This window comes from Pleurodeles waltl, chromosome 1_2 (assembly GCF_031143425.1).
Source record: "Pleurodeles waltl isolate 20211129_DDA chromosome 1_2, aPleWal1.hap1.20221129, whole genome shotgun sequence".
Taxonomy (NCBI): domain Eukaryota; kingdom Metazoa; phylum Chordata; class Amphibia; order Caudata; family Salamandridae; genus Pleurodeles; species Pleurodeles waltl.
The window spans coordinates 788,214,403-788,240,119 of record NC_090437.1 but is presented as its reverse complement, the minus strand read 5'-3'; the positions used below and the strand labels follow the sequence as shown (position 1 = coordinate 788,240,119).

The window sequence follows — 25,717 nt, the reverse complement described above, 5'->3', positions numbered from 1 at the left end:
TGTATCTGACAGGATGGAAAACAGATTCCCGTCAATCGATGTGTCTCTTAAAAATGCCTGTAAATTAATGCAACAACAAAAGTATTAACACAAGTGTTTTAGATACACGTTCCCTCAAGCCCTCAAACTGTTTGGGGAAAGACTGGAGAATGTAAGAAAAGAACTATTCCCTTCCTTTTAAGCATGACTCAAGGTCTTTTTCTAAGAGAGAGGCACTACAAGAACCCTAGAGAAAGAAAATTTGATCCTTTGCTTGCAGCCTATATATTTGGAGGAGAGTACAAAGAATGGGCCTAGGAACAATCAGATCTCTGGACTATGCCAGAGCCGGTTTTAAAGAGAAGGTCATTAGGGGCAGACTGACTCTATATCTTAGTTCTTGGCAGAATTTAGTCAGAGTTGACTGGGTTTTCAGGTGGTTTCCCAGGGTTATTCCCTAGAGTTTCAGTCTCTTCCTCCAGAGATCCGTTTTCTTTATCTCAACGTCCCATTTCACCAGAACAGAGTCAAGCTTTATGGGGAAACATTGCCTTACTACTTCAGATGAGAGCTAGTGTACCAGTTTCAAATTCTTAAAGGGCCCCGGGTTGACACTTTCTTGTGTTTCTAATAAAGAAACATCCAGGGGATTATCACCGGATAATAGTCCTCAAGGAGCAGGCTGTTTTCTTGAAGATGATCCATTTCAAAATTAACTTTCTTAAGCAGGGAATGCTATTGGTTCTTTTGGGACACTTCTATGCTTTCATAGATCTAAGGGACACTTCTGTACACATTTCTATTGCCCCCCACATCATTAGAAATGTCTTAGATTTGTGGTGGGCAACAGCCATCGGAAATTCAGAGTTCTTCCTTTTGGTTTGAAAGCATTCCCAAAGGTAGTTACTAAGATTCTTGCTCCAGTAATTGCATCCATGACAATTTTACTCTGAATTTGAAATTGGGTATTGTAAAGGTACAGCAAATCCTAGAGAGTTTTGGGTTTCTCATTTAGTTCAAGAAATCAAATCTGTAGCCTTCTCAGAGCCTGTAGTTCATTGAGTGTGGTTCCGGACAGGATTGGAGTTTGTCTACCTTCCTCAGGACAGAAGAATGAACCTAGTTTCAAGATTGTCATCACTTCTAAGAATGCGTCAGGCATCAGCAAGAGAATTCCTGTGAGAACAGGGGAACATTGCAACATTTTTCTTTATAATTCCATGGGCCAGACTCCACTTGGGTCCTCTAATGGTCCACATTCTCGTGCACTGGCTGCCTGTGTCCAACAATTTCAAGAGTCTGCTTCCGGTGGCACAGGCCCTGAGAGCTCTTCAGTGGTGGCTAACCTCTGCCAATTTGGAGAGAGAAGTTTATCTTTTCCTGAACAACCTGTAGTAGTGATAACGGATGCCAGCTCTAATGGATAGGGTACAGTGCTGTGCTTCATTTGAAACAGGGAATCTGGAAACCACACAAAAAAACTTTTTTTAAGCTAGAGAGATTTCAGGGTGATATAGATTGCTCTCCAGAGATTTCAGTCCTTGATCTATCAAAGCAATGTACCGGTGAATATGGACAATATAATAGCAATGTCATATATGAACAAACAATTTGAGAAAGGCTCTATTTCCTTGAATTAACGGGTACAGAGAATAATAGACTGATCAGTAAATAATTTGTTATCTCTGAGAGTATTCAGTGTTTTGGGGACGAGACAGCAGAAAAGCAGACACCCTATGCAGAGTGTTTCCCTTGTCCCAGAATTTAAGAATATCGGGGGTGGCGGGGTGTTTCTGATGATTTTTCAGAGGCTCTGCAACCCCTTGATGGATCTCTCTGCCGAACAATCCAATGCTCTTCTTTCCAATTTTTGTTTTCCATGTTTAACCATCCTCGAACACTAGGAGCAGATGCTTAGACTTGTCAGTGGCCGACCATGTTGTTCTGTGCATTCCTCCAATTACCATGGTTCCTTGTCTCCTGGCAAGTATTTGGGAGTTAGCACGTGGTGAATTTTGTCCATTCTGCCTCAGAGACATAGGTTTCCTCTGCTTTTGGAAATGCTAGTGGTCCCAGTGTGGTTTCTTCTTCTCTCTTTCCAAGCCCAATCTTACCTCCTGTTGGCTCTCCTTCTCTCCAGAGGTTGATGTTAGCAGCCTGCAGTTTGAGAAGAAGGGTCTACATTGCCAGGCATGTCTCTGGCTGTGTCACACTCTATTCAGGCTTCTGGGAAGTGCATCACTAAAAGTATTATGTTCATCACTGGCTCTCATTTGTTAAGTGGTGTAGACATATTGATTTGTCTCCTATTCAGTCTCCACTGAGAACATACTGCAATTCCTACAGCAAAGATTTGACAAAGGTAGGTCTCCGGCGACTCCTAGACTTCAATGGGCTGCAGTTAAGGTATTCTGTTCCCCTTGAAGTGCTTTATCTGAGACTGAAAAATGGGTTTCCAGACTATTTAGGGTTTTTTTGTTGACCAATGTACAGAGTAGTTTTCTGACTTGAGGGCCTACTATTGGTATTTAAGACTTCCCTTTCAGCCACTGTCTCATATTCCTCTAAAATTGTTCACATCAAAGCTGTTTTTTTTGGTTGCCATTGTCACTGCCTTGTATATGAGCCCCTTACATTAGATTGTTTTAGGATTGTACTATCTTTAAAGTTGGATCCTAAGTTTCTCCCCAAGGCGAATTTGCTCTTCCACAGGACTCAGGAAATTGTGGATCCTATGCTTTATTCCTCCTCTGCTGGTGAATCTCTTCTGGATGTAGTCAGGGCAGTAAAGATTTACTTGGCTAGATCTGCAGATTTTAGGATGAGGTAATCCCATTTTTGTGAACTTTGGTCATGCAAAGCAAGGGGAAAAGGTTTCTTTTTCACCATATCCCATTAGATAAGGGAGGTGACCTTCATTTGTTACTCTGTGGCAGACCTTGTGGCTCCTGGGTTGGTCTGGGGTTGCTCAGCTTCTGTAATGGTTGTGTCATGAGCAGAGTGGGGTGTTGTTTCTATTACAGGTTTTTGTGCCGCAGTAACCTTGGTTTCTCAGTCTATGTTTGTTGACCATTATATGCTGAATCTAGTTCAGGGATCTAAGTTAGATTTTGGAAGACCAGTTCTAAATTTTTCTCAGGTATAGAACTGATATTTTTTTTCCTTTTTTCTACTGACAGAATCATGTCTCTTTATGTTTTGATTTCAGTATTATGTAAATATTTTGAGCATGACTCTGTGTTCTGTCGTTTACATAAGCTTGGGTATTCTTGCATATAGTAAGAAATGGGTCGAGGAATTAATATAATTACTCATTACCCTAATTCCTTATTCCTTGTCCCATTTCTTATGTTTCCTCCATACCTTTTCATTGTCTGAAGTGTTTTTGGAGGCTTGGTATGTTCAGGAAGTGCATAATTCGTGTTCCCCTTTACTACTAAAAGAGGCAGGGTTATTTTTTTGTAATTTTAATTAGGAGTTGCTTGGTAGATGAGCGAGGCTCACCTCACAGCATGCATATACTAAGTAATGGGACGAGGAATAAGGAATGGGAGTAATGAGGATTACCGGTAAGTTATCTGGCATTAATTTATATTATACAATTACTTGCATTTGAACTCAGTTGCAAAGCATTATTGACAATGAAAAACGAATGTGGGCGGTTCGGCTGAATTAGAAAGCACAAAGTGGAGCCCATCATAAATACTGAGGGCCTTATTTCCCATTAGTGACAGATATCCTCTCCTCGATAAGATTTTGCCAGAGGGGATATCCGTTACTGTTGTGCCAGAGTGACCTGTCTACCAAGTTCCTAATCAGGCCCCAAGTCTAAAAACAAAGGCACAAAAGCAATTTAAAGTTATGTTTATTATATGTTAAAGAAAGCTTTGAGAGACCACATAAGCCTGTCCTGTTTCAATAATGCAACGTCTTCACAAATAGAAAACCTATCTGTGTGTCTGTGGGTATCTCATTCCACATGCTAGAAATTGAATGGTTTTGTGTTGTCGCTAAATACGTAAACACACGGGAAAACCTTCACTGCCGTTCACATACAGTAATTCCTTGGAATTTTCTTATTTAGAACGTAGGATCAATTTCTCGAGAGTGCCATTTTGTAGACGTCTGGCCTAATGTACAAAACAGTTGTCATAAAATACCGTTTGGAAAATGTGGCCAGTATTTTTATGAAAAGCGTAGAATTTTACATAACGACCTATGTACAAAAAAGTTAGCTTTCAAAATCTCTGTTGAGATGGAGCCGTAATATGAACTTCCTCACAAATATTGGGGAGTTTGCAATTTGTGACTTACTCCGATTGGATGCCATCAAAGGAACAACAGGCCACCATCCCTGAATAGGCATTTAAATAAAGTAAACATTTTGTTTTGTTGATGCAACCCATTTCCTTAAATTAAATGGGGCCGTGTTTAAAAAATACATTTTACTCTTTTAAAAAAGTTTGTTTGAAAGTTGACAGTGGTCGCTTAAACCACTAACTACTCCACAGTATTTTTTTGGGCTCACTAAGGATAAAGCACCCATTGGTAAAGTGAATGCTTTAACATCCCACCTCAGAAATTTGTATATTTTCAATATTTTGCGACCGGAAATGTACATTGATGAAACTGCTAGACAATCTCTGTTCTAAAAACCATACCACTTTGCTGATCTGCTGCATGCCAAGTTTAGGGAAATTTCATTCTTGTCATACAATACAGGAAACAACGTTTCTCCAGTTCTTTTTATTCCAGAGCTTTTGTTTTAAGATGTTCTAAAAAACAGCAGGAGCAAGAAGCTTTCAATAATCATATGGCCATATTAAATGTTGAAAACAGGACGGCAACTACAAAATAAACCAAAGAATGAGACAGGAAGAGGACAGTTCAACTGCCTTGGTATGAGTTGGTAATATGGAGATAAAATGAGAGCTGGGTCCTCAAAATGAGTCTGTAAAATCCAATATGTGTGCAACCATGTCTTTAAGTGAGGAAGATCCCTCCAGGCTTCAGAACCAACATTAGTTAGAAACTAACTTTGAAATGGGTTCCTATCGAGCCCTATAATGATGTTCTTTATAGGCAAAACAGTGATTGATTTCTAAACAATGATATCTCAGCAATGACTCTTAAAGTCATTAAATAAATGTATGTCAATAAGGTAGCTCTTATTTCATTTTAAAATGTTTTACCTAGTTTACTTCCTTAAGAGTATTCGCTTCATCTATGTTTTTTGTATTTTTTTCACAAAATATAATGCGTTTTTATTGTGCATACTGTGAACCTAGTTTCCTGTAGTCTTCTGTGTGTGTTCAGGTTGTTGGTGGGTGCTTATAGTGCATCACTATTGAGAGCTCTCGATTTGAGACTAAAGCAATAGGGCATAAGTGCAATGAATTAGGGCTGGACGCTGCTGCAAGTATTCTTGCAGTGCTCACCTGCACGAATTTGAAAGGGCAGAAATGCACAGTGTTTTCAAAATACTGTGTATTTCTGCCCTTTCCCATTGCGCTGGGGCACAAATTGCTGCCCAGCGCCAGATGGGGCACCCTTACATCATAGTGCAAGGGTGTCTGCATTGTCAGCAGGATTGGTTTTGTGTAGGAAGGGATACCTTCCTGCACAAAAATATTCCAGTGAGGCATTTTCCTCTTTTTATGTGTGCTACAAAATGCAGCCCACATAGAAGAAACAACGAGGAGAAATTAAATGATTTCTCCTTGTTGCGCCTGCCCCAGGGAGGTGTACAGTTCTGACTTATTCCAAGGTTTACAGATTCTTGTAAATCTGGGAATGTGTCAAAAACCATGGGTACTGCATGGGAACACCCATCAAAACGCCCATGGTATGGCTCCCTCACGTGGTGTAAGGCAGCGAGGCGACAAGCGCTGTGTTGCTTTACACCATATCTGTGAGGCCATGAAAAGCCAAGCAAAGTAGCATTGTGTGGCTTTGTAGATATGGGTCTGCACTATGCGCCACCGGTGCATCATAAAAAGTGCACACAAACGGCACAAGGGGCTTCAAAATATGCCCCAGAGTTTCTCACATTGCCTGTCAGTGGGTCATATAGGTATCCAAAATATATACCCACCCATTCTTTGACCTCTCTGCTGAGTGCACAGAGCAATGGTGACTAGTGTCAATTGTAATTGTAATTATCTGTAAAATAGTGTGAAGTGCTTTTTGGAATATTGACAGGGCAAAAGTAAAATAATGCAGTGCTTGCAGGTGAAGGTGTGTTGTTTGTGTGTGCGATAGTGAAGTGAAGAAGATGCCAAGAAGTATTTACAGCAGAACAAAGTGAAAAGAGGGTGTGGATGAGGAAAAATACATTTTCAACTAATTCAAGGCCTCATTGTGCCAATCAATACTTACTTATATGTTAAACGTTCAGACCCTGGAACATGTAAAAATAGCTGAAAGCCCAAAATGTCAAAACTCCAGCCCAATAGTAGGCAAACACAGTTTTGAAGAAACTTTAATAAAGTCATTTCTTTAGGTTTGTGAATTTAGATTTTGTTTTTGTCGTGCGGCTTCAATATTTTATGTGGAAGTTACTACCTAATCAGCCTGTTCCTTTCAGTGCAGGAAAAAAGAGTAAGGGCGACTTGGTGGTTGTTTATTGTATAAGAGCATAACATTAATATGAGATATACTCATGTTGAGCTCTGAGATAGTAGCTTTAATAGGATTGGTAGAAATTCATAATTAGCAGTAAATTCCCCTTAAATACCAAGCATCAATCAGCAATAGGAAAAATGAAACCACTGCTTCCAGAATTTTCATCATTTTATCAGAAGGAATCTGATAGTTTTCTCCTTAATTCTCTTCCCTAGCTTATCCCTCCTTTCCCCATTCTAAGAGTACACTTCTCTGGCTAGAAAGTGATTGACGTCTCTTCTGAATAATAGTAACATGATGTAGGGTCGGGGAAGATGTAAGGTTAAGAGCGATTAAGGTAGCGAGAGCAGGAGCTAGAAGGAAAAGTGGAGCAATGGATCAGGTGCACTCGAGTGGTATAGAGTGAGAGGTAAGGTAAGAAGAGAGATGATGTAGAGAGAGGTAGACAGGTAGAGAAATGAGGTGTTGAACAAAGTATGAAGAGGTGCACATTTGAGTGAGTGGTGAGGTAGAATGATGGAAAACTGATAAGTGAGGTATACAAGGTAGTTTCTGGTAAATAGATTTGCGAGGCATAGAGAATGCTAGAGAGGAGGTGAAGGGTAGAAAGATGAGGTGTAGGGAGAAAGAAATGAGGCAGATAAGAAGGTGAAGTTGCTACAAAGGAAAGAAGGGGTAGTGAGAACAGTGTGATAGAGTGGTGAGGTAAATGTTGATGTAGAGGCAGATGATTTGTGCTCTAACTCACAGAACTGAGTTAAACAGCACAATTTGAACTAGAGAAAAAGGTACAGAGATATCAGTGAGCTGGGAAAGATAGAATACAATAGTCACAATTAACCTACTTTATTTATTGTGCAAAGTATTATGCCCAGCCTTTTCTGTCACCACATCCCACTGTTACTCTGGTTTTGGTCCAAAAGAGCCACACCAGCATTAGGTGCTCATGTGAGATCTTCCATGTCATCTAAAACCAATGTCACAGAGCTAAAAATGTTCAGAATGTCCAACATCTGAATATTATGTTCTTGATACATACAAAGGTAAACACTCAAATAGCTTTTGTTTAAACAGTATACCGAAGAATACAGTGCCATTGCATTTGTGGGCTTCCATTGGGCATGACAGCAGATAGCTTTATTGTTGGCTGGGATGATCTTTGCCTTCGCATCCAGAAAAGAACAGTTAATGTCACTCTGTGTTATTCACCTATTCTAAGGGTTATATAAGATCCAAACTTGCTGAGTAACACTGAGGCCATATACGCCACATATTTAAAACAGAACTTCCTGAAGGCAAATTCCATGGTACTGATTTCATAATAATCTCCTAGTAATCTCCAACCATTAATACCTTGGAGGCCAAAGTCCCCTTAACAAGCAAGCATCAAAGCATGAGACAACAAAACCTACCTCTTATTTTGCCCATGTGGCTAGATGTAGGAAAAATTATGTCTAAAACATTTCTAGATAGAATCCAACAATTGCCTAATGCACTTTGGCTGCATCTCCCTTGTGATGCCTTTATTCTGCTTGAGGTACTTTACAACACATATCCTAAAGAGATTCAAGAAAGAAGGGTATGAGGTGGATTGCTTATTACTTTTGTCCCACTAGCACTTGTAAACATTACTCCTTTTGGAGTAAACATGTATCATCCATATGAATCCAGTTATTGGGATATCTTTTGCCTGAAAGATCTAGGACTAGCTCTCTCCTACATGATTCTGAACACAGCACCATTATCAGTTTGACACAAAGTAGGTTCCCTCATTGTTTCGCTTTACTAATGACCGAGCTGAAACACTCATGCACTGACAAAAATCTCTGGAGTACGCTTCTTAGTCTAAAGAAGACATTTATTAATTCACTTTGCAAGGTTCATAAAGTAAGGTCAGCATGCTGAAAGCACACATTTAAAAATGGTCACAGCAATGACATGAAAACATGTACAAATGATTCTCCACTGCAATATACATAGCAAATTTATGTATCTATATTACAATGCAAAGAAAATAATAAATAAAAAAATATGCATCACCATGAGGCAAGTACACATCTGCTTCATCTCCCTACTATCAGAATCAGATCACCAGATCCCAGAATAGGTTGAGGAGAGAGAGAGATCAGTTATCCTCATGGGAAGAATGACACACCCCAGCGTCCTGGGCATGTCTGAGATCTGAATCACTCTCGGTCCCCGGTCCATCTGGTCTCAGCCTCTTATACTTTGAACAAACAAGAGAGGAAAATTCTAGAACCTCCCTCTCACTGCAGAAGTTTATTATTCAGAAAATGCTGATTACTTTAGGCCAGCTTTCAAAAGAACACATAGGGACTTGATCACAATCCCAAGGTGCCCCATCAAAACAAGACCTTTCCCTGCCTTCTTAATACATTCTTGTGAGCGTAAGCCCTTGGTGAGAAAGGAACACGCAAACACGCAAAATAAAAACATGAGCACATTGTACAGCGTGGAATACTACCTGTGGTGGTGGCTAATGCTAAAATAAAGTCAATAGGCAAAATGAAGCTGGTGGTCACTAATACGGCGTTGTGCTGCTAGGCTAAGTGCAACATGGAGTCTGTGGTCAAAACATAAATATCATTACACTCTACCCTTTTGACCAATGACTCTAATGCCCTGTAGTCCTTAAAACAACTTCTCTCTTTTTTTTGTTCTTAAAACATTACAAGCAAATTAGGTATGCATAATGAATAGACAAGAGCAATCACTATAAAGCAATAGAAGTGTGATTCATTTATTTATCATTCACATATTATACACATCTAAATCAGGCACACCTACAGTAGAAAGACTTAAGCTTATACATTCTTTTTGGGATAATAATTGAATCACAGTCTTCACTTAATTGAATAGTGTATCTAGGATAACAAGTTGGTATAGAGTGAGATGGAAACATCCTAATCATGTAAAGGTACACGGTCCACCTGTAAGGTTTCCTGGAATGTAAGCAAAAGTGAGGTTCCCATATAAGAATAGTCAGACAACTAGCAACTTAAAAATGCTTAATGTGACTGGCAACAGTCACCAGGTGATAACAAGCCATGTTGTTGGTTCCATTAGAATTGTAATCAAACAGGTTCATAGGAGATCCATGGTACTCTGCATCATTCCCATGATCTGTGGAGCACGACTTGCACCAAAGCAGCAGAGGTGTTGCGCAATGTGATCGATCAATCAGGTTCAGGTTGGGGGTGCTGTCCCTCTCGACCGCAGACGTACAGGCCCGAAGGGAGACAACATGGCACACTCATGGTCAGAGGTAAGTCGTAGTATGATCTGTAAAAGAAAAAAGTATGATCTTTGTTGCCAATAACATTTGTCAGCTGGAATGTGCTCCCCTTTTCCTTTCCTTGTTTTATGATCAGCAGAACTTTATTAGGGCCCATAACTATAATTACTGCAGGTTCTGGAGGGCCATTTGGGGATTCTACCCACACCTTAGCATCAGGGTTTTTGTCAGTTGAACCAAAACCTCCCTTTCTTTGTACTGTCAGAAGTGGTGGGGCAGAACCCTTCCTCACCAATTCTCCATACACTGGACTTATGACAAGATGGGCTACTTTGTAAGCATGTAGGTCAAGACCTGCAAATTCTGGTGTGACTCTGTAAGGAGCTGAAGCTCCAGGTTTTATTTCCCAGTACACAATGGTGTTGGTGGCCAAATGTGGTTGTCTCAGTGGAGTTTCAACATTTTGTAATGGTCTGTTATTCCGAATCTGGAGGGCTTCAGTTAAATGCTCTCTCCAGTTTTTTAGAGTCCCATCAGATAATTTTTTAGTCCATAACCCCAGGGACACTGGTATTCTTCTCTACTTTTGCCACCTGCTCCAATCTACATATTGTCCCTGGGTAGTTACATGCAACACAATGTCTCCTTCCTGCACTGTCCACAGGTCTAAAGCCTGTTGAATTATTTATTTCGCCAAATCAAAACCACACTGCTGCTCTTCACCCCATTAAAACTCATGTTTTTTTTTGTCACTTTGTACCAAAGGGTTAAGATTTTTCTCAGATGAGGGTCATGCTGTCTCCAAAAATCAAAGAATCCCATGAATCGCTGTGTCTCTTGCTTAGTGCGAGGAGAAGCAAACTCCAAAATCTTTTATTTTACCTACAGCAACATCTCTCTATGTCCTGGCCACATTTTACTCTGCAAAAGCTGTGTGAACATATCTTTAACATCCTTTAGTTCTTGCTGGGTGTAATCTTTTAAAGAATGCATTTCAACTCCTGCCAATTTCTGTGGGGTACTCTGTATTTTTCGTCTAAATATTGTCTGAGCACGAACTACGTTCTGCTTATGTAGCTCACACTGGCCCCCACCTTTTTAACCTCCTCATTACTGGAATGTGAAAAATCAGCTTTCCCTGCGATGGCTTGCTAGATATCAGCCTTACCTTGTAATAACTTATTCTGACAAGAAGGCATAGTTACAGTGTTTTTTGTGTCAACAAGCTGCTTCTCTAATTTCTGATTTTCATATTCTCACTGCTTACATCTCTCATGCATTTTTCTGTAAGCAGACAAAAGTATCCAAACCCTCCTGTCAAGGACAAAAGAGTCATCATTCCATTTAAAAGCACCTTTTCTAAACATATACGTAAAGTTAATAATTCTGTTTTATCCAAGCACCCATCCCAACATTTAGAAAGTCCTTATAAACAAGAAAACACATTTGCCAAGACATCATAATGCATTTTAATTTCACATGCATTTTTAGAAATGGTTTGCAGTGCTTCCTTTAACTCTCTGAATAAAAATATATCTTCACTTTTAAATCGTACACTTTCAACTTCCATCTTGTCTGACTACGGCAAAATGTTTTGCTTCACTAATGTCCAAGCTATAACACTCGTGCACTGACAAAAATCTCTATAATGTGCTTCTTAGTCTAAAGAAGACATATATTAATTCACTTCGCAAGGTTTGTAAAGGAAGGTCAGCATGCTGAAAGCACACGTTTCAAAATGGTCACAGCAATGAAATGAAAACATGTACAAATGATTTTCCACTGCAAATACACAGCAAATATATGTGTCCATATTACAATGTAAAGCAAATAATGAATTAAAGAATATGCACCAACCTGAGGCAAGGGCACATCTGCTTCATTTCCCTCCTATCAGCATCAGATCACCAGATCCCAGAATTGATCGAGGAGAGAGAGAGATCAATTATCCTCTTGGGAAAGATGACACACCCCAGCGTCCTGGGCATCTCTGAGATTTGAATCACTCTCGGTCCCCGGTTCATCTGGTCTCAGCCTCTTATACTTCGAAGAAACAAGAGAGGAAAATTATGGAACCTCCCTCTCCCTGCAGAAGTTTATTATTAAAAAAATGCTGATTACTTTAGGCCAGCTTTGAAAAGAACACATTAGGACTTGGCCACAATCCCAAGGTGCCCCTTCAAAACAAGCATGTCGCCTGACGTCTTTTCTTATCAGCCTAAGCCCTTGGTGAGAAAAGAACATACAAACACGCAAAATAAAAACATGAGCACATTGTACAATGTGGAAAACTACTTGCAGCTTTTAACGTGGTGATGGCTAATGCTAAAATAAAGTCAATAGGCAAAATTCATCTGGTGGTCACTAATGTGACGGTGTGCTGTTAGGCTAAGTGCAACATGGGGTCAGTGGTCAAAACATAAATATCATTACACTCATAGAGCCCCATTTGCTGAGCATGCGAAGAACAATTGAAGCATCTTGTTAACAAACCGCAGTTGTGTTTGGGACTAATGAAATCTAATGGAGTATAAACTAAAGGGTGTTCCCCAGACAGAAAACCTTCCACTGGTGTATGGCTGCTGAGATGATTATTCTGAAGGAAAGTTATTCTGCCCTGCACCAGTTCTGACAATGCTGAAAGTAGAGGATGAAGGATTGGAGTATCCCTGGAAACTCCAAAACTGGAACCCATCCTTGAATTCTCCCAAAGTGAAGGCCACTAAATTTAAGTTTGCCTTCTACCTTCATTTCTGCACCGTTACTCGGGCTGTTGTTACAAAGGGGCGTGAAGGCATAATTAACCATTATTTCTACTTCCTGCAGAAGCATTGACTGCCGTCCCTTCCAGATTGGTCCCTGACTTTAACATATGGGCTGCTGAAAGTTCTTAAAGCCATCTGGTAAACTGAGCACAAACACTGGCTGTCCATCAGCCTCAGAACCACCTCATCATTCAATTCCCAATGGCATCCCTTGTGACCAGGCAAGAAAATCCAGATTCCCTGGCCAGTGCCGCCACCCATGTGGTTGATAAACCTTATTGCTGTCACATTGTCCTTAGCAGCACACAATTTACCTCTCAGTCATTCATCAACGAACTGATCGTAAACTAACTTACCCTGAGTTCCAAGCAATTTACATGAAGATACATGCAATATATAGAACATAACCACTTTTCATTAGGAATAAAATCACTAAGTACATACAACAAAAATACTCCACTCCAGATTGGGACACTGCCTCCAAACCCTAGCATATAAGAAAATAAACATAGGAGGTGCATCTTTCTCTTTTCAAGTAAAAGTATCCAAACTATGGAATTCATTAACCCCAACTATTACATCCAGGTATAACTATTGTATATTCACAAGACTACTCAAGAGTTTGCTCTTTCCTATGTGGCCACAACATCAAAACACAAATGTCTAGCATATGCTTTGGTATGCAAACATGTATAATATGATTACATGCATGCATTTAGATATGTGCTTTGCACAAATGTTGTATGTACTACTTAGTTTAAAAATGCATAGATATTCTTAGATAAACAAATACATTTCAACAAAATTTAAAAAACCTATACAATTACCAAAATAATTAATAAAAATAATGTACAGCAGTACCTGAAAGTCTGATTTCTAAATATTTTTCAATACAATATTATATTGCTTTATTATTTTCCATATAAATATATATGTATACCTTTTTATTTAGTGATGAATCATTATATCATTATATTTGTTACTTTACTCCTACTGCAGGAAACAAATATTATCTCTTTGCAATTCACTACTCTCACATCCTACACCTCTTTCAATATGTCCTCTACCTCCACTCTCTGAATCATCCTAAACCTCATTTTACTACTGTGATACCCCAAACAACCCTTTCTAGACACCTAACTCCTCTATCCCTCCTTTTACTCACCCCACCCTCATGATCTCCCAAATAATCCCTTTTAGACATATTCCTCCTCAATCCCTCCTTTGACTCATTCCAGAACGTCATTTTACTACTACAATCTTTCTACAATCTTCTCTCTTCTATCACTCCTTTGACCCATTCCAAACATCATTTTACTACTATGACCTCCCATATAACACATTCTAGACCCTTCCCATCTCCATCCCTCCTTTATCCTATCCATTCAAACTAACAAAATCACATGTATAATGCACCAGATAACAAGTTATATTTCCCTATACTAATCCACCACTAATCCACTTTGGGTTCCCAAGTAGCATGCTGCTTGCCGAAAAGCTCTTCATCACCTCATCAGGGCTAGAAAGCAAAATATAAATGTAATTCCAAAGGCAATATTGCAATCTATTAGGAGTCTTAAATCATTATGTGACACTAATCCACTTTGGGTTCGAAGTAGCGTTTTACTTGCCAAAAAGCACTTCAACACCTCGTCAGGGGTAGTAAGCGCAATATAAATTTAATTGTAATTGCAATGATGCTAATTATTAGGAGTCTGAAATGATTATATGGCACAAAGGACCTCATTACGACCTCGGCGGTCTTTTCGCAAGATTGCCGAGGTACCGCCATGCTGAAGACCGTCAGTGGTGGCGGTCTTCTGCACCGCGTATTATGAGCGCTGGCAGCCCTCCGTCCTTTTCCGTACAGAAAGCCACCAGCAGCCATACTGGAGGTCGGCGGGAAAGTAGAGGCTGCTCTACCTCCACTGCCACGTCAACAGAACACCGCCCACAGAATCACGTCCGATGATTCGGTGTGGCGGTGTTCTGGTGACGGTGTGCTGGTGGCGGAGCTGCCCCCATGGATCCCTATCAGTGCCAGGGAAGGAATTCCATGGCACTGATAGTGCCTACCGCCATGGATCTCATGGCGGTTCCCAATCACCTGAAATCCATGGCGGTATGCAGGGTCCTGATACCGTTGCCGGTCTAGTGCTGGGCGCCGGGCTGGAGACCGAAATCTCCAGCCCAGTGGTCATCAACGCCATGGCGGTTGGAATGGTGAAGTGGCGGATGACCGCAGCGGTAACTGCCGCGGTCATAATTCCATTTTTTTTTCCACCGGGCTGTTTGCGGTCTTACCGCCGCTTTACCACCGACTGCCAGGGTCGTATTGAAGGCCAAAGTCTCTACAGTTTTATAGCGTTCTAATTTTTTTGTACACTGCTACTATCTTATTAGTTTATGACAAATCATACACCTGTGGATTCTGTGCCTATGTTGACTGGATTATATGTAACTGGGTTGTTACCTCTCCTCATCTCATGAAAGACACTATGGCCCTCATTACAACCCTGGCGGTCCAAGACCGCCAGGGCTGTTTCGGAGGAAGCACCGCCAACAGGCTGCCGGTGCTTCACAAGGCATTACGACCGCCGCGATCGCACCGCCGGGGCCGGCGGTTTCCCGCCACAATGGCCCCGGCGGTTGTAATCCGCCAGGGCAGCGCTGCCCAGGGGATTGAACCGCCAGGAAAAGACTGGCGGTATGGGGAGTCGCAGGGCTCCTGGGGGCCCCTTGCAGCTTTCCACTGTCTGCTATGCAGACAGTGAAAAGCGCGACGGGTGCAACTGCACCCGTCGCACGGCTGCAACACCGCCGGCTCCATTTGGAGCCGGCTCCTGTGTTGCGGGCGAGATCCCCGCTGGGCTGGCGGGCGGGAACTAGGTTTCCGCCCGCCAGCCCAGCCGGGCTCTCCAAATGGCCACGGCGGGGGTGCAGCCGCATTTGCGGCCAGCAAAGCCGCCCGCCAAGGTCGTAATGAGGACCTATGTTTCTTATCCTCAATTTATGTATGACATCTTTATGCACTATGGGTTTGTAGTCTTAATTTACAGCTATTAAATTAATTAGATAAATGCAATGATTTGTAAGTGAAATGTCCAGGACCCAAAACATTATTTTGTAATAATATGGAGTGTGCTGGCCACCATAATGCAGACTGTTAGGAGTCTGTAATGATGATGTTGCATAAACACTGTGTTAAATAGTAGCAGCAATATCAGATGACTACAGAGGGAAAGGGGAGGACACTACCTCCAAAAAATAATAATAATGAGAGGAGTGGGATAAGTTGTTTAGTTTGGGATTATGGGGTGCCCAGGCAAATTGCCAGGGCCCGCAGGATCTTGACTTTGTTACATGTTCAGATGTCCTCTTCTGAGTCAAACATGCAGAGAAATGAAATCCAGCCTGATGGCAGAAAAAATTTGGTATGATGTCTGCCCCCCCACGAAACATGTTAGGCTTACAGACAATCTATAGTGCATGACTGAACATTGCAATGTATAACATTCACTAATAGCAGCTTCTTTTGGTTTATTGCTTTACAGGGTTTGACACCAGCATTTTGCCAATCTGCAAGGAGTCTCTAGGCTGGATGTTTAACAGACTTGATACAAACTATGACTTGTTGCTGGACCAGTCAGAGCTTGGAAGCATCTACTTGGACAAGAATGAATTGTGCACTAAGGCCTTCTTTAATTCTTGTGACACTTACAGGGACACCTTTATATCGAACAATGAATGGTGCTATTGCTTCCAGAGACAACAAGGTAATGCCTTACTATAACTGTGACAGTAGGTGCAGATTAGCATAATTTAAAAGGCTATTGAATTACTTAAAATATTGGACAGTCCAGTGCACGGCATGTTTCTGCTTTGCGGGTTGATAACAATGACATAAGCGCTACAAAGATGTTATAAATGAATAAGAACCAAATAAAAGGGCAGACTAGATAGTAAGAGCTATAATATAATTTTATTTGTATATCTTGAAATTGATTTGTATACACTTGAAAAGAAATCTTCCTTTTACAATGACATATGCATCAAACAGTCTCACATTTCTTCAATTATGAAATATTTCATTGGAGGTATCTGATAGGCCACATGCCAAGCTGAACAATCTCAAACATTAGGGGCTGTCCATTGACCAGTGCGGCATACGGGATACTGCTGTAGTAGAATGAAATATATTCCATATGCAAATGAATAAAGTTTACATGGATACATGTGACATATGTCAGTGTCTCGGAAATATACATCTGACAAACAGTTCAAGAGTTCTCCTGGGATATATTTTGAATTGCTGAAATTCACAAATGAGTTTTAGGTGTAGCAGTAATCTAATGGGAACACGTCTTATCTGGCTCTTTTATGAAAAGTCACAAAGTATTTTTTCAGAACATAACTGTCTTTTGTCAAATGCTGATCCTGGTATTAGGACCCAGAGCTCAAGCTCAGCAACATAGCTACTAAACAATACCTACTCCATTGAATCTCAAGGGAAGTTGAAAGAACAATTTGTAATAGGTGAAGTCAAAACTTGAAGTCTTTCTACTGGTTGCCCCGAGATATCACACATCTTCTCTCAGCTACATGGATTCTTTCTTTTCTTGTTTTGGAAACACATGAAGGTATTACATATTCAAAGCATGCATCATTTACAACTGTCTATTTCATATTAGCAATTTTTCTCAGTCAGGATGTATATAATTCAGTGAACTCAGAGACAACTGTTGAGGTTTAGACTAGAGTGAATAAATATCTGTTCTAGCTGAATGTGATGTTTATATTAAATCAGTGAAGAGAGCTATCTGGCTCGTTCTCTTCATAGTTTGACAACATCTTGACTTTTTTCCAAAACCTGTGAATTGGCATAAAGCATGAAGATTGGGTTCCTGAATAGGAGCATGTGGTCAGACAGAATGGTAATAACCAAGCTCAGACAAAAATGTCTCAGATATATAAGTTATAAAATAGTTCAAAGAAAGTAGAAATCAATTTCAGAATAGGAAGCAGTCTAGGTACAGGATTATGATGAAAAGAACTAGAAGAGGTGAAATGCGTGAAAGATGAAGAGGATATGAATGATGTGAGAAAATGGGTTGTTGGTTTGTGGGGAAAAACACTACTCAAGCAACAGCCACATACAATGTCAGAGTGAACCACAAAAAGTCACAAAATTAACCTGTACTTAACCCTCTGGTACTTTGGCACAAAACAAGTCAGGTTTAAATTAGAGTCATTTTGTACAATATTTATGTATCATTTAAACAGTGATAAGGTGACAACACAAGAGAAATGTAGAAAACTAGAGCACATTTTAATACATGTTTGACACCAAAACAACAGAAACCCAATCAGTAAAACTGACTTTGTGAATTTGTAAAGTTTGAAGCAAAAAATATTGCCTAAAAGATCAGAGTCCTAACTATGGACATCAAGTTGTGTGAGACTGGGGCAAAGGCGAAAGTGATGGCCAACTGCGATGGAGTGCAGTTCGGATACATGAAGTGGATTGGACCTAGTCTCCACTTACCTTCAGACTTAGAAGACATTTTTAAGAAAGATTTCTGAGGAGGTAAATTTCAGCAGGTGTCTGAGAAAGATGTCTGTTCATCAGGGAGCCACTGGAGGTCACAGTGAAGATTTCTTCATTCAGACCTACTCTCTTTTTTTTAAGTCAAAGATCTTCAGCAGGGTGAAGCTGCAGTCTGAACCCAACAAGGAAGCCATGAGACATGGTATCCCTTCTACAAGGAACTACTGGACAGGATTTGAGGCTGATGAAAAGATTGTGGCAGGAGCAAATACAAAGTCAGGCTGACGGGCGATACACCGCGAGTGGATCAGCAAGCAGTTAGTTTCCGGTCTCTTCTTAGTTCTCACAGCACTTTTTGGCAGAAATGCTTCTAAGTTCCAAGTTTTTGATTGGGCTCGCGGGCCACCTTTAATATTTCCAAAGGTCCAGGACTTGAAGGGCACCACTTGGAGGGTCAGGCCTCATTCAGGCTGGGCCTTGATGTGGGTTCAAGATTGCTGGAACATTTTGTGTTCCTGAGGTTCTGCTCAGGGGGCCAAGACAACTAGGCTTGAGAGTCATTCTTAAACCCTTAGGTTCAAGCAAGAAAAGCACGTCTCCAGCAGAATGACAGTCCTTCTAGGACACAGGGTGGGTGTCAGGTAGCAGGACAGTCCTCCTTGTACAACAGGCAGTCCTCTGAAGTGCATCACAAGCCACTGGCAGCAGGACATGCATCTGAGAGTCCTTCTACAGGTCCAGAAGTGAACTGAAGAGTTGGTTTGAGGATCCCATTTTTATGCCTGATGACAGATTTGAAGTAGAAGAAGCCTTTGGAGTTTCCCCCCAACAGAAGTGTGTGGAATTTCCTGCCTCACTGTTCTGATCCCAGGCTGTCGATAGTCACAATGAGCTAGTGTGAAGTTCTTGTGTCTGAGCTAAGGCAGACTTGTTGAAGTGTCATTGGACCTGTGCTCAGCTCTGCCCCCTTCCATCCTGCTTGGGTAGCCTATCCTTCGAAACCACAGTCAGTCTATTGTATGGGTGTCTGGGAGGAATACATAAAGGCCAACTGCCAACTACACCTAGTCAATTGGTTAGGGTATGAAAATGCCAACATTTTTAAACTGGCTTTTTCAGAATTGTTACCTAAACACTGACTTTACCAATAACTAGAAACTTAAATTACAACTCTGTAGAAATCAAGCATAATATTTCTACATGCCCCCAAACAAAATTCAGCCCTTATGAAATGCAAAAAGGGAGACCAGTATTATCCTATGGGAGAGCTAGGCCTTTCACTAGTGAAAATCAAATATAAACATTTTTCACTATCAGGTCATGTAAAACTTAAAAGTACATGCCCAACTTTTAATTATAATGCATCATGCACTATGTGCTGTTCAGGGCCTACCTTAAGGGTGACATGTATAATAAAAAGGGAGTTTTAGACTTTTCAATGGACTTATTTTTCTAAATCGGAAAACAGGCTGTTTTGGCAGACCTGAGACATGTTCTTAAGTAAGGGGTCACAATAAGTTCTGCAAGCCCACTAGCAGCATGTAATCTGAAGGGTCTTGGTACATGTAGTCACATTTTTATAGAGACGTATAAGTAAATTAAATGTGCCAGTTGGGTGTAGTCCAATTTTTGTATGTTTAAGGGAGCAAGCACAAGACTTCAGTACTGGTTAGAAGAGGTAAAGTGTGCAGAGTCCTAAAAGCCAACAAAAATAGGTTCAGAACACAGGAAGGGTGAAGGCAAAAAGTTTGGGGTTGACCCTGCCGAGAGGGCCAAATTTAACAAATGCGGGATGGAGGTATGATGAAAAGGGAACAGATAGGTGATGTTAGATGACTCGTTTATGATTGGACACAAATGGATTTGAACATAATAGGATAACTAGATGGAAGATAAGTTAGAAGATGAGAAGCACAAGCGCAATATTAAACACATTGCATTTGGATTACGATATTTATACATTATTTCTATTAGTGTGCCACTTAGATAATGGTGTTATTGTATTGCGTAAATTCTATGACAATTTACTCAACAGAAATCACTTGCTGTCAGTGTTAATTCCAGCACACTGCCTATCTGCCACATGTGGGATTATAAGAAGCAACTGTTTTGTTCCCCTGGTTTCAATCTCAAAACTATTAGTATAATTAATGTTGGTAGATCCTTCCATGCATGTCAGACACAAAGCAGGGACAGGCAGAATACATATATGGGTACCCTTTGCCCTTTGCCATCCAAATTGGTCTACCACAAGTGATGGATTGGTTGAGATAAGTTTGGTATTATTTGCTCAACCTGAAAACTACAGGCTCATTACCCTGCTGGATGTCGATGCAAGGTCTTTACAAAGCGCTCCATCATAAACTTTAAAACTGGATAATGGACACATCATACCATTGAATCAGACAGGGTTCAGACCCAATTCCTTAACCATGGACAATGTCATTGCACTCTCTTACTAGGGCACGAAGGCCCTGAAAACATCTCCACTATTATATGCTTGTTTCACAGACAACAGTGTAGCTTTCGATGCAATTGACTGCAGCATTCTTTGGAAAAAAACTTGTGGATTGGGGAAAACCTAAGCAGTTACTGGCGGCGATAACAACATTATACACAAACACTTGGGTATGGATTACGAAAACAAACACATGCCATGGGGAAAATCTATACTATTAGAAATGGGGCCTGTAGTTGGCCGTCAATTTGCACTCTGTCCAAGTAGGGACCCTCACTCTAGCAGGATAAGAGAGATACCCAGCTCAGATAACCCCTGCTTACCCCCTTGGTAGCTTGACACAAGCAGGCAGAATTATCTCACAAGCAACGTGTAAAGCATTTGCACATAACACACAGTAATACAGTGAAAACACAACAAAAGTTGTGAACAATAAGTCCAACAGTTCAGCCTAGCTGTGACATCGCGGGCCACTGACGGTGTCAGGAAGGCCCACAAACAGTACCTTGGAAATGCAGGACATCGTGATCCTTGCAATGAGATTCGGACTGCGGTGTCACTGACGTTGCATGCGTTGGTTCCAGAGGTCGGTGCCGGGGGTGTTGCAGATCGAACTCTGGGCTGATGAAGAGTGCTGGCGTTGATTGCGTAGGGGCTGTGATAAGAAGTGGGATGGTGTGGCATGCAGTGCTGGCAGCGGCTTGTTAATGGCGTCCTGCGGCATCAGAGAGACCAGAGCTGCGGTGTGAAGTGGGACAGTATGACATGCAGTGTAGGAGGCAGCGTTGTCGTTGCTGAAGTGCTTTTGCTGGTAGGCCCAAGGTGGTGGTGCGGCATGGTGCAGGCTCCAGGTGGCGCCCACGGGTCGCATGCAGACAGGGGCATCAGTTGATGATGCTGAAGTTGATGACGCTGGATTAGGTGGACCGGGATGTGGTGTGGGACGGGACACTACATCGTGTACCTCACGAGCGGTGAAGGTGTCAGCAGGGAACATTGTCATCGGGGATACCAAGGCAATGTGGAGTGCGGGACCCTTAGGTCATATTGCAAGCAACGGCCCGGCAACTGTGACAGGTGGCGGCATTGGTGAGACCAGGGTTGTGGTGTAACATGGTTCATGGCTCTGTGTGGCATTGTTAGATCACGGTGCAGGCATCGGCATCGTTGACTGCATTGTGGTGGTTTTTCATCTGTTGCAGCACAAAACACACAGTTCCCAGTGCTGTAGGCAGATTAATCTAAAGTCTTTGATATACCGGAGACTTCCAACAGGGGGCAAGCTCTACTTTGCATGCAGAATACACAGCAAAGTCCAATCCTTGTCCTAAGTGAGGTAGAAGCAGCAACTGCAGGCTAACCCAGCAAAGCACACACAGCAAAGGGGAAGTACTACTCCTCCAGCTATTCAGCTCTTCTCTTTACCAGAGGTTCCTTTTTATCCAGAAGTGTTCTCAAAGTCTGGGGTTTTGGTTCCACTACTTATACCCGTTCTGGCTGTTGAAGTAAGCAAACTTCAAAGGAAGGACTCTATTCTTCACAAGATCCTGCCTTGCCCAGGCCTGCCTCAAGACACACTCCGGGGGGGAGAGACTGCATTGTGTGAGGACAGGCATGGCCCTTTCAGGTGTAGGTGTCAGTTCCTCCCTCCCCACTTTAGCCCAGGAGACTCATCAGGATATGCAGGCTACCCCCCAGCTCCCTTTGTGTCACAAACAGCCCAACTGTCAGTCTGACCAAGACATGGATTCCACAGGCAGGTAGAGGCACAGAATGTTTGAGCAAGAAAATGCCCACTTTCTAAAAGTGGCATTTTCAAACAGACAATCTAATAACCAACTCTACCAAAACACGTATTTTTAAATTGTGCGTTCATAGATCCCAAACTCCCTTTCTCTATCTGCTCCCAATAGGAAACTGCACTCAAAAGATGTTAAAAGTCAGTCCCCATGTTAACCTATGAGGGAGATAGGCCTTACAATAGTGAAAACTGAATTTGGCAGTATTTCACTATGAGGGCATATAAAACACACCAGTACATGTCCTACCTTTTAAATGCACTGCACCCTGCTCATGGGCTACCTAGGACCTACCTTAGGGGTGCCTTGCATGTACCAAAAAAGAAGGTTTGGGCCTGGCAAATGGGTACACTTGCCAGGTCGAATTGGCAGTGCCAAACTGCACACAGAGACACTGCAGTGGCAGGTCTGTGACATGTTTACATGGCTACTTATGTGGGTGGCACAATCAGTTCTGCAGGCCCAATAGTAGCATTTGATTTACAGGTCCTTGGCACACATAGTGCACTTTACTAGGGACTTACTAGTAAATCAAATATGCCAATCATGGATAAACCAATCACCAACACAATTTACACAGGGCGTACTTGCACTTTAGGACTGATCTGCTATGGTAAATTGCGCAGAGACAATAAATCAGCAAAAACAAAGTCCAGCACACCCTAAAAAGCAAGGGGTCAGAAGGCTAAAAGACAGGGGAAACACACCAAAAGATGCCAAGTCTAACATATACCAACAGAGGCCTTAAGCAAGGATGCGTTAACGCCCCTACCTTGTTCAATGTATACTCAGATGATCTGGAGGGGTGTTGCTTAAAGGAAATACATTCCCCCCCAAGTTGAACCAGACAAGTCTCCCCTATACAGTATGCAGATGATCTGGTCCTGCTCGTCCAAACCAGAATTGGGATGAACAGGGCCTCAGATATACTCCACTAGTATAATGCTCTGCAGGCCAACACCTCCCAAACAAAGGTTCTTATTTTTGGCCACAAACCAAAAAAACAGCAATTGAAATTAAATCTAGGCCCTATTAAAGATAGAGATATCAAGCAAATACAATGATCTTGGAGTTTGGGTCCCAGACTGGTAAATCCTCACTTCAGGCCTTCTTTCTGTCAGAGAAAGCAGCCATGACCACTTATGCGCTCTCCAAACTATACCATAGGCTAGACTCTTCTACAGCAGAGGTGATCCGGAGAGTCATTAGTGCAAAATTACCACCAATAATAAACTACTGCCATTGTGCATATCCTGGCAGGCTCACTGCGACACTTGAGCGCTGTCACCTAGACCCATAGAAGATATTTCACACCCTGAGGCACACTCTGCATGCAATTATTCACTAGGTGTTTCACTTGATAATTTCGACATAGATTGTTGAAAAGACATAATCAAATTCCACTATCAGGTGATCAGGGCGGATCCAGAGACTCAGCGCGGAGTTCTGAAAACAATTTTTATGTGCAACAGCAGCAATTGGTTGAAGTACTTGAGGAGCACCCAGGACACTTTAATTGTGGCCCCAATATACTCCAAAGTTCCTCCCATCACTGTAGTCCATCTAAAGAAATCTTTAAAAGAACAAGTGTGGAGGGTCTCAACAGATCCAGACATTGAGACAATCAGGGAAATCAGAGGTGCAGAGGGCGATTGCAGACTCTCACAAGGCCACACATTTTCAATCATACTCTAAAGCTTTTATTAGTAACTGGCCGATGAGAAGTGTATTGCTGTTTCAGCTTCGAACTCTTCCCGTATGGAAGATGTCGACAAGCTCTCAGAGGCAATGCAGGTTGTGCCATTATCACACAGACTCTGAAGCCCATATCGTATGTGGCTGCCCAGGCCTTCTGAAAGTTAGGCGTATGTATCTAACGACCATATTCCTCCAGTACAGGACAAGAATATGCAAAAAGGTGATGACATATCGGTTTACAGCAGAAGCCCCAGTGGAACTAGCTTGGTCTGGAAAGTTTTTTTCAGTCGGCACCAAATGCCTACGTGAAATCAATGGACCGTAGGAGACAGCTTTCAAGGGTCTGTGAGTCTGTTCCTTCGCAACTAAACAATATGCGCAAGAGGTAAGGGAGGTCGCGTAGTATGAATGATAGGACGGCCTTGAACAGCCGGTATGTGTTAGCTTTGGAAGAAGCAGGTCCCCAGGTCTAACTGGTTACTCGGGCAAGTATAATTCCATGCTCTTTCAATGACGAGCTATAGCACAGTAACATTATGGGGGTCATTACGACCCTGGCGGTTGACGGAGAAGTGGCGGTTTTACCGCCAACAGACTGGCGGTAAAACAAATTGAATTATGACCATGGCAGTTACCGCCATGGTCATCTGCCACTTCTCCGATCAGACCGCCATGGCGGAGACGACCGCTGGGCTGGAGACTTGGGTCTCTAGCCCGGCGGCCATCACAAGACTGCCGGCGGTATCATGACCCGGCTTACCGCCATGGAGTTCATGGGGTTTGGAACGGCCATGAAATCCATGGCGGAAAGCACTATCAGTGCTAGGGAATTCCTTTCCTAGCACTGATAGGGGTCTCCGCCACCCCCACCCCCTCCCCAGAGTCCGTCCCTGACACCCCCACCCCACTTCCACCGCCCAAAGGTGGCAGGACCCCCTTCCCCACCCCGACCCCCGACATCACAACACAGACACACACCCAACATGCATGCAGGCACCACCAACACACATTCCCGCACACACACGAACAAACATGCCAACAGACACACACACAGTCATACACGCACACCCTCATTCAGACATACAGTACAAGCACACATCCATACAGACATACATACAGACAGACACGCACACATTTCCATTCACACTACCCCCGCATGCATTCACGCACTCACACACCCCCTCTACATACTCACACGCACACCCCCATGCACCCACACATCACACAACACCCCCCCATACCCCTCCCCTAACGGACGATCAACTTACATTGTCCGTTGATCTTCCGGGAGGGGACGGGATCCATGGGGGCTGCTCCGCCGCCACCACACCGTCAACAGAACACCTCCACTTCCCCGCCGCCCGCCAGTATGGCTGCTGGCGGCTCTCTGTCCGGAAAAGGACGGAGGGCTGCCAGCAGTCATAATACACCGAGTGAGGTCAAAATGACCTCCTATGTTTTTTCTATAACTTGCACTTAGAAGGTTTTGCAAATTCAGAGACCGATTAATCTTTTGTAGTAGGCCTGCATTTATATGACAAACACTAGCGACTGACTGGTTTGGCCTAATTTGCATCCTCTGAACCTTGA

General features: G+C 42.2%; 1 protein-coding gene across 1 annotated transcript in view; it reads left to right on the top strand.

Annotated features, from left to right (window-relative positions):
- Positions 1–25,717, top strand: part of SPOCK3 (SPARC (osteonectin), cwcv and kazal like domains proteoglycan 3) — a 1,200,438-nt gene that overhangs the window by 1,084,862 nt on the left and 89,859 nt on the right. Inside the window, exon 7 of the mRNA XM_069243980.1 lies at positions 16,179–16,400. Within this exon, the coding sequence (XP_069100081.1) occupies positions 16,179–16,400 (222 nt within the window). The remainder of the gene's footprint in view (positions 1–16,178; positions 16,401–25,717) is intronic.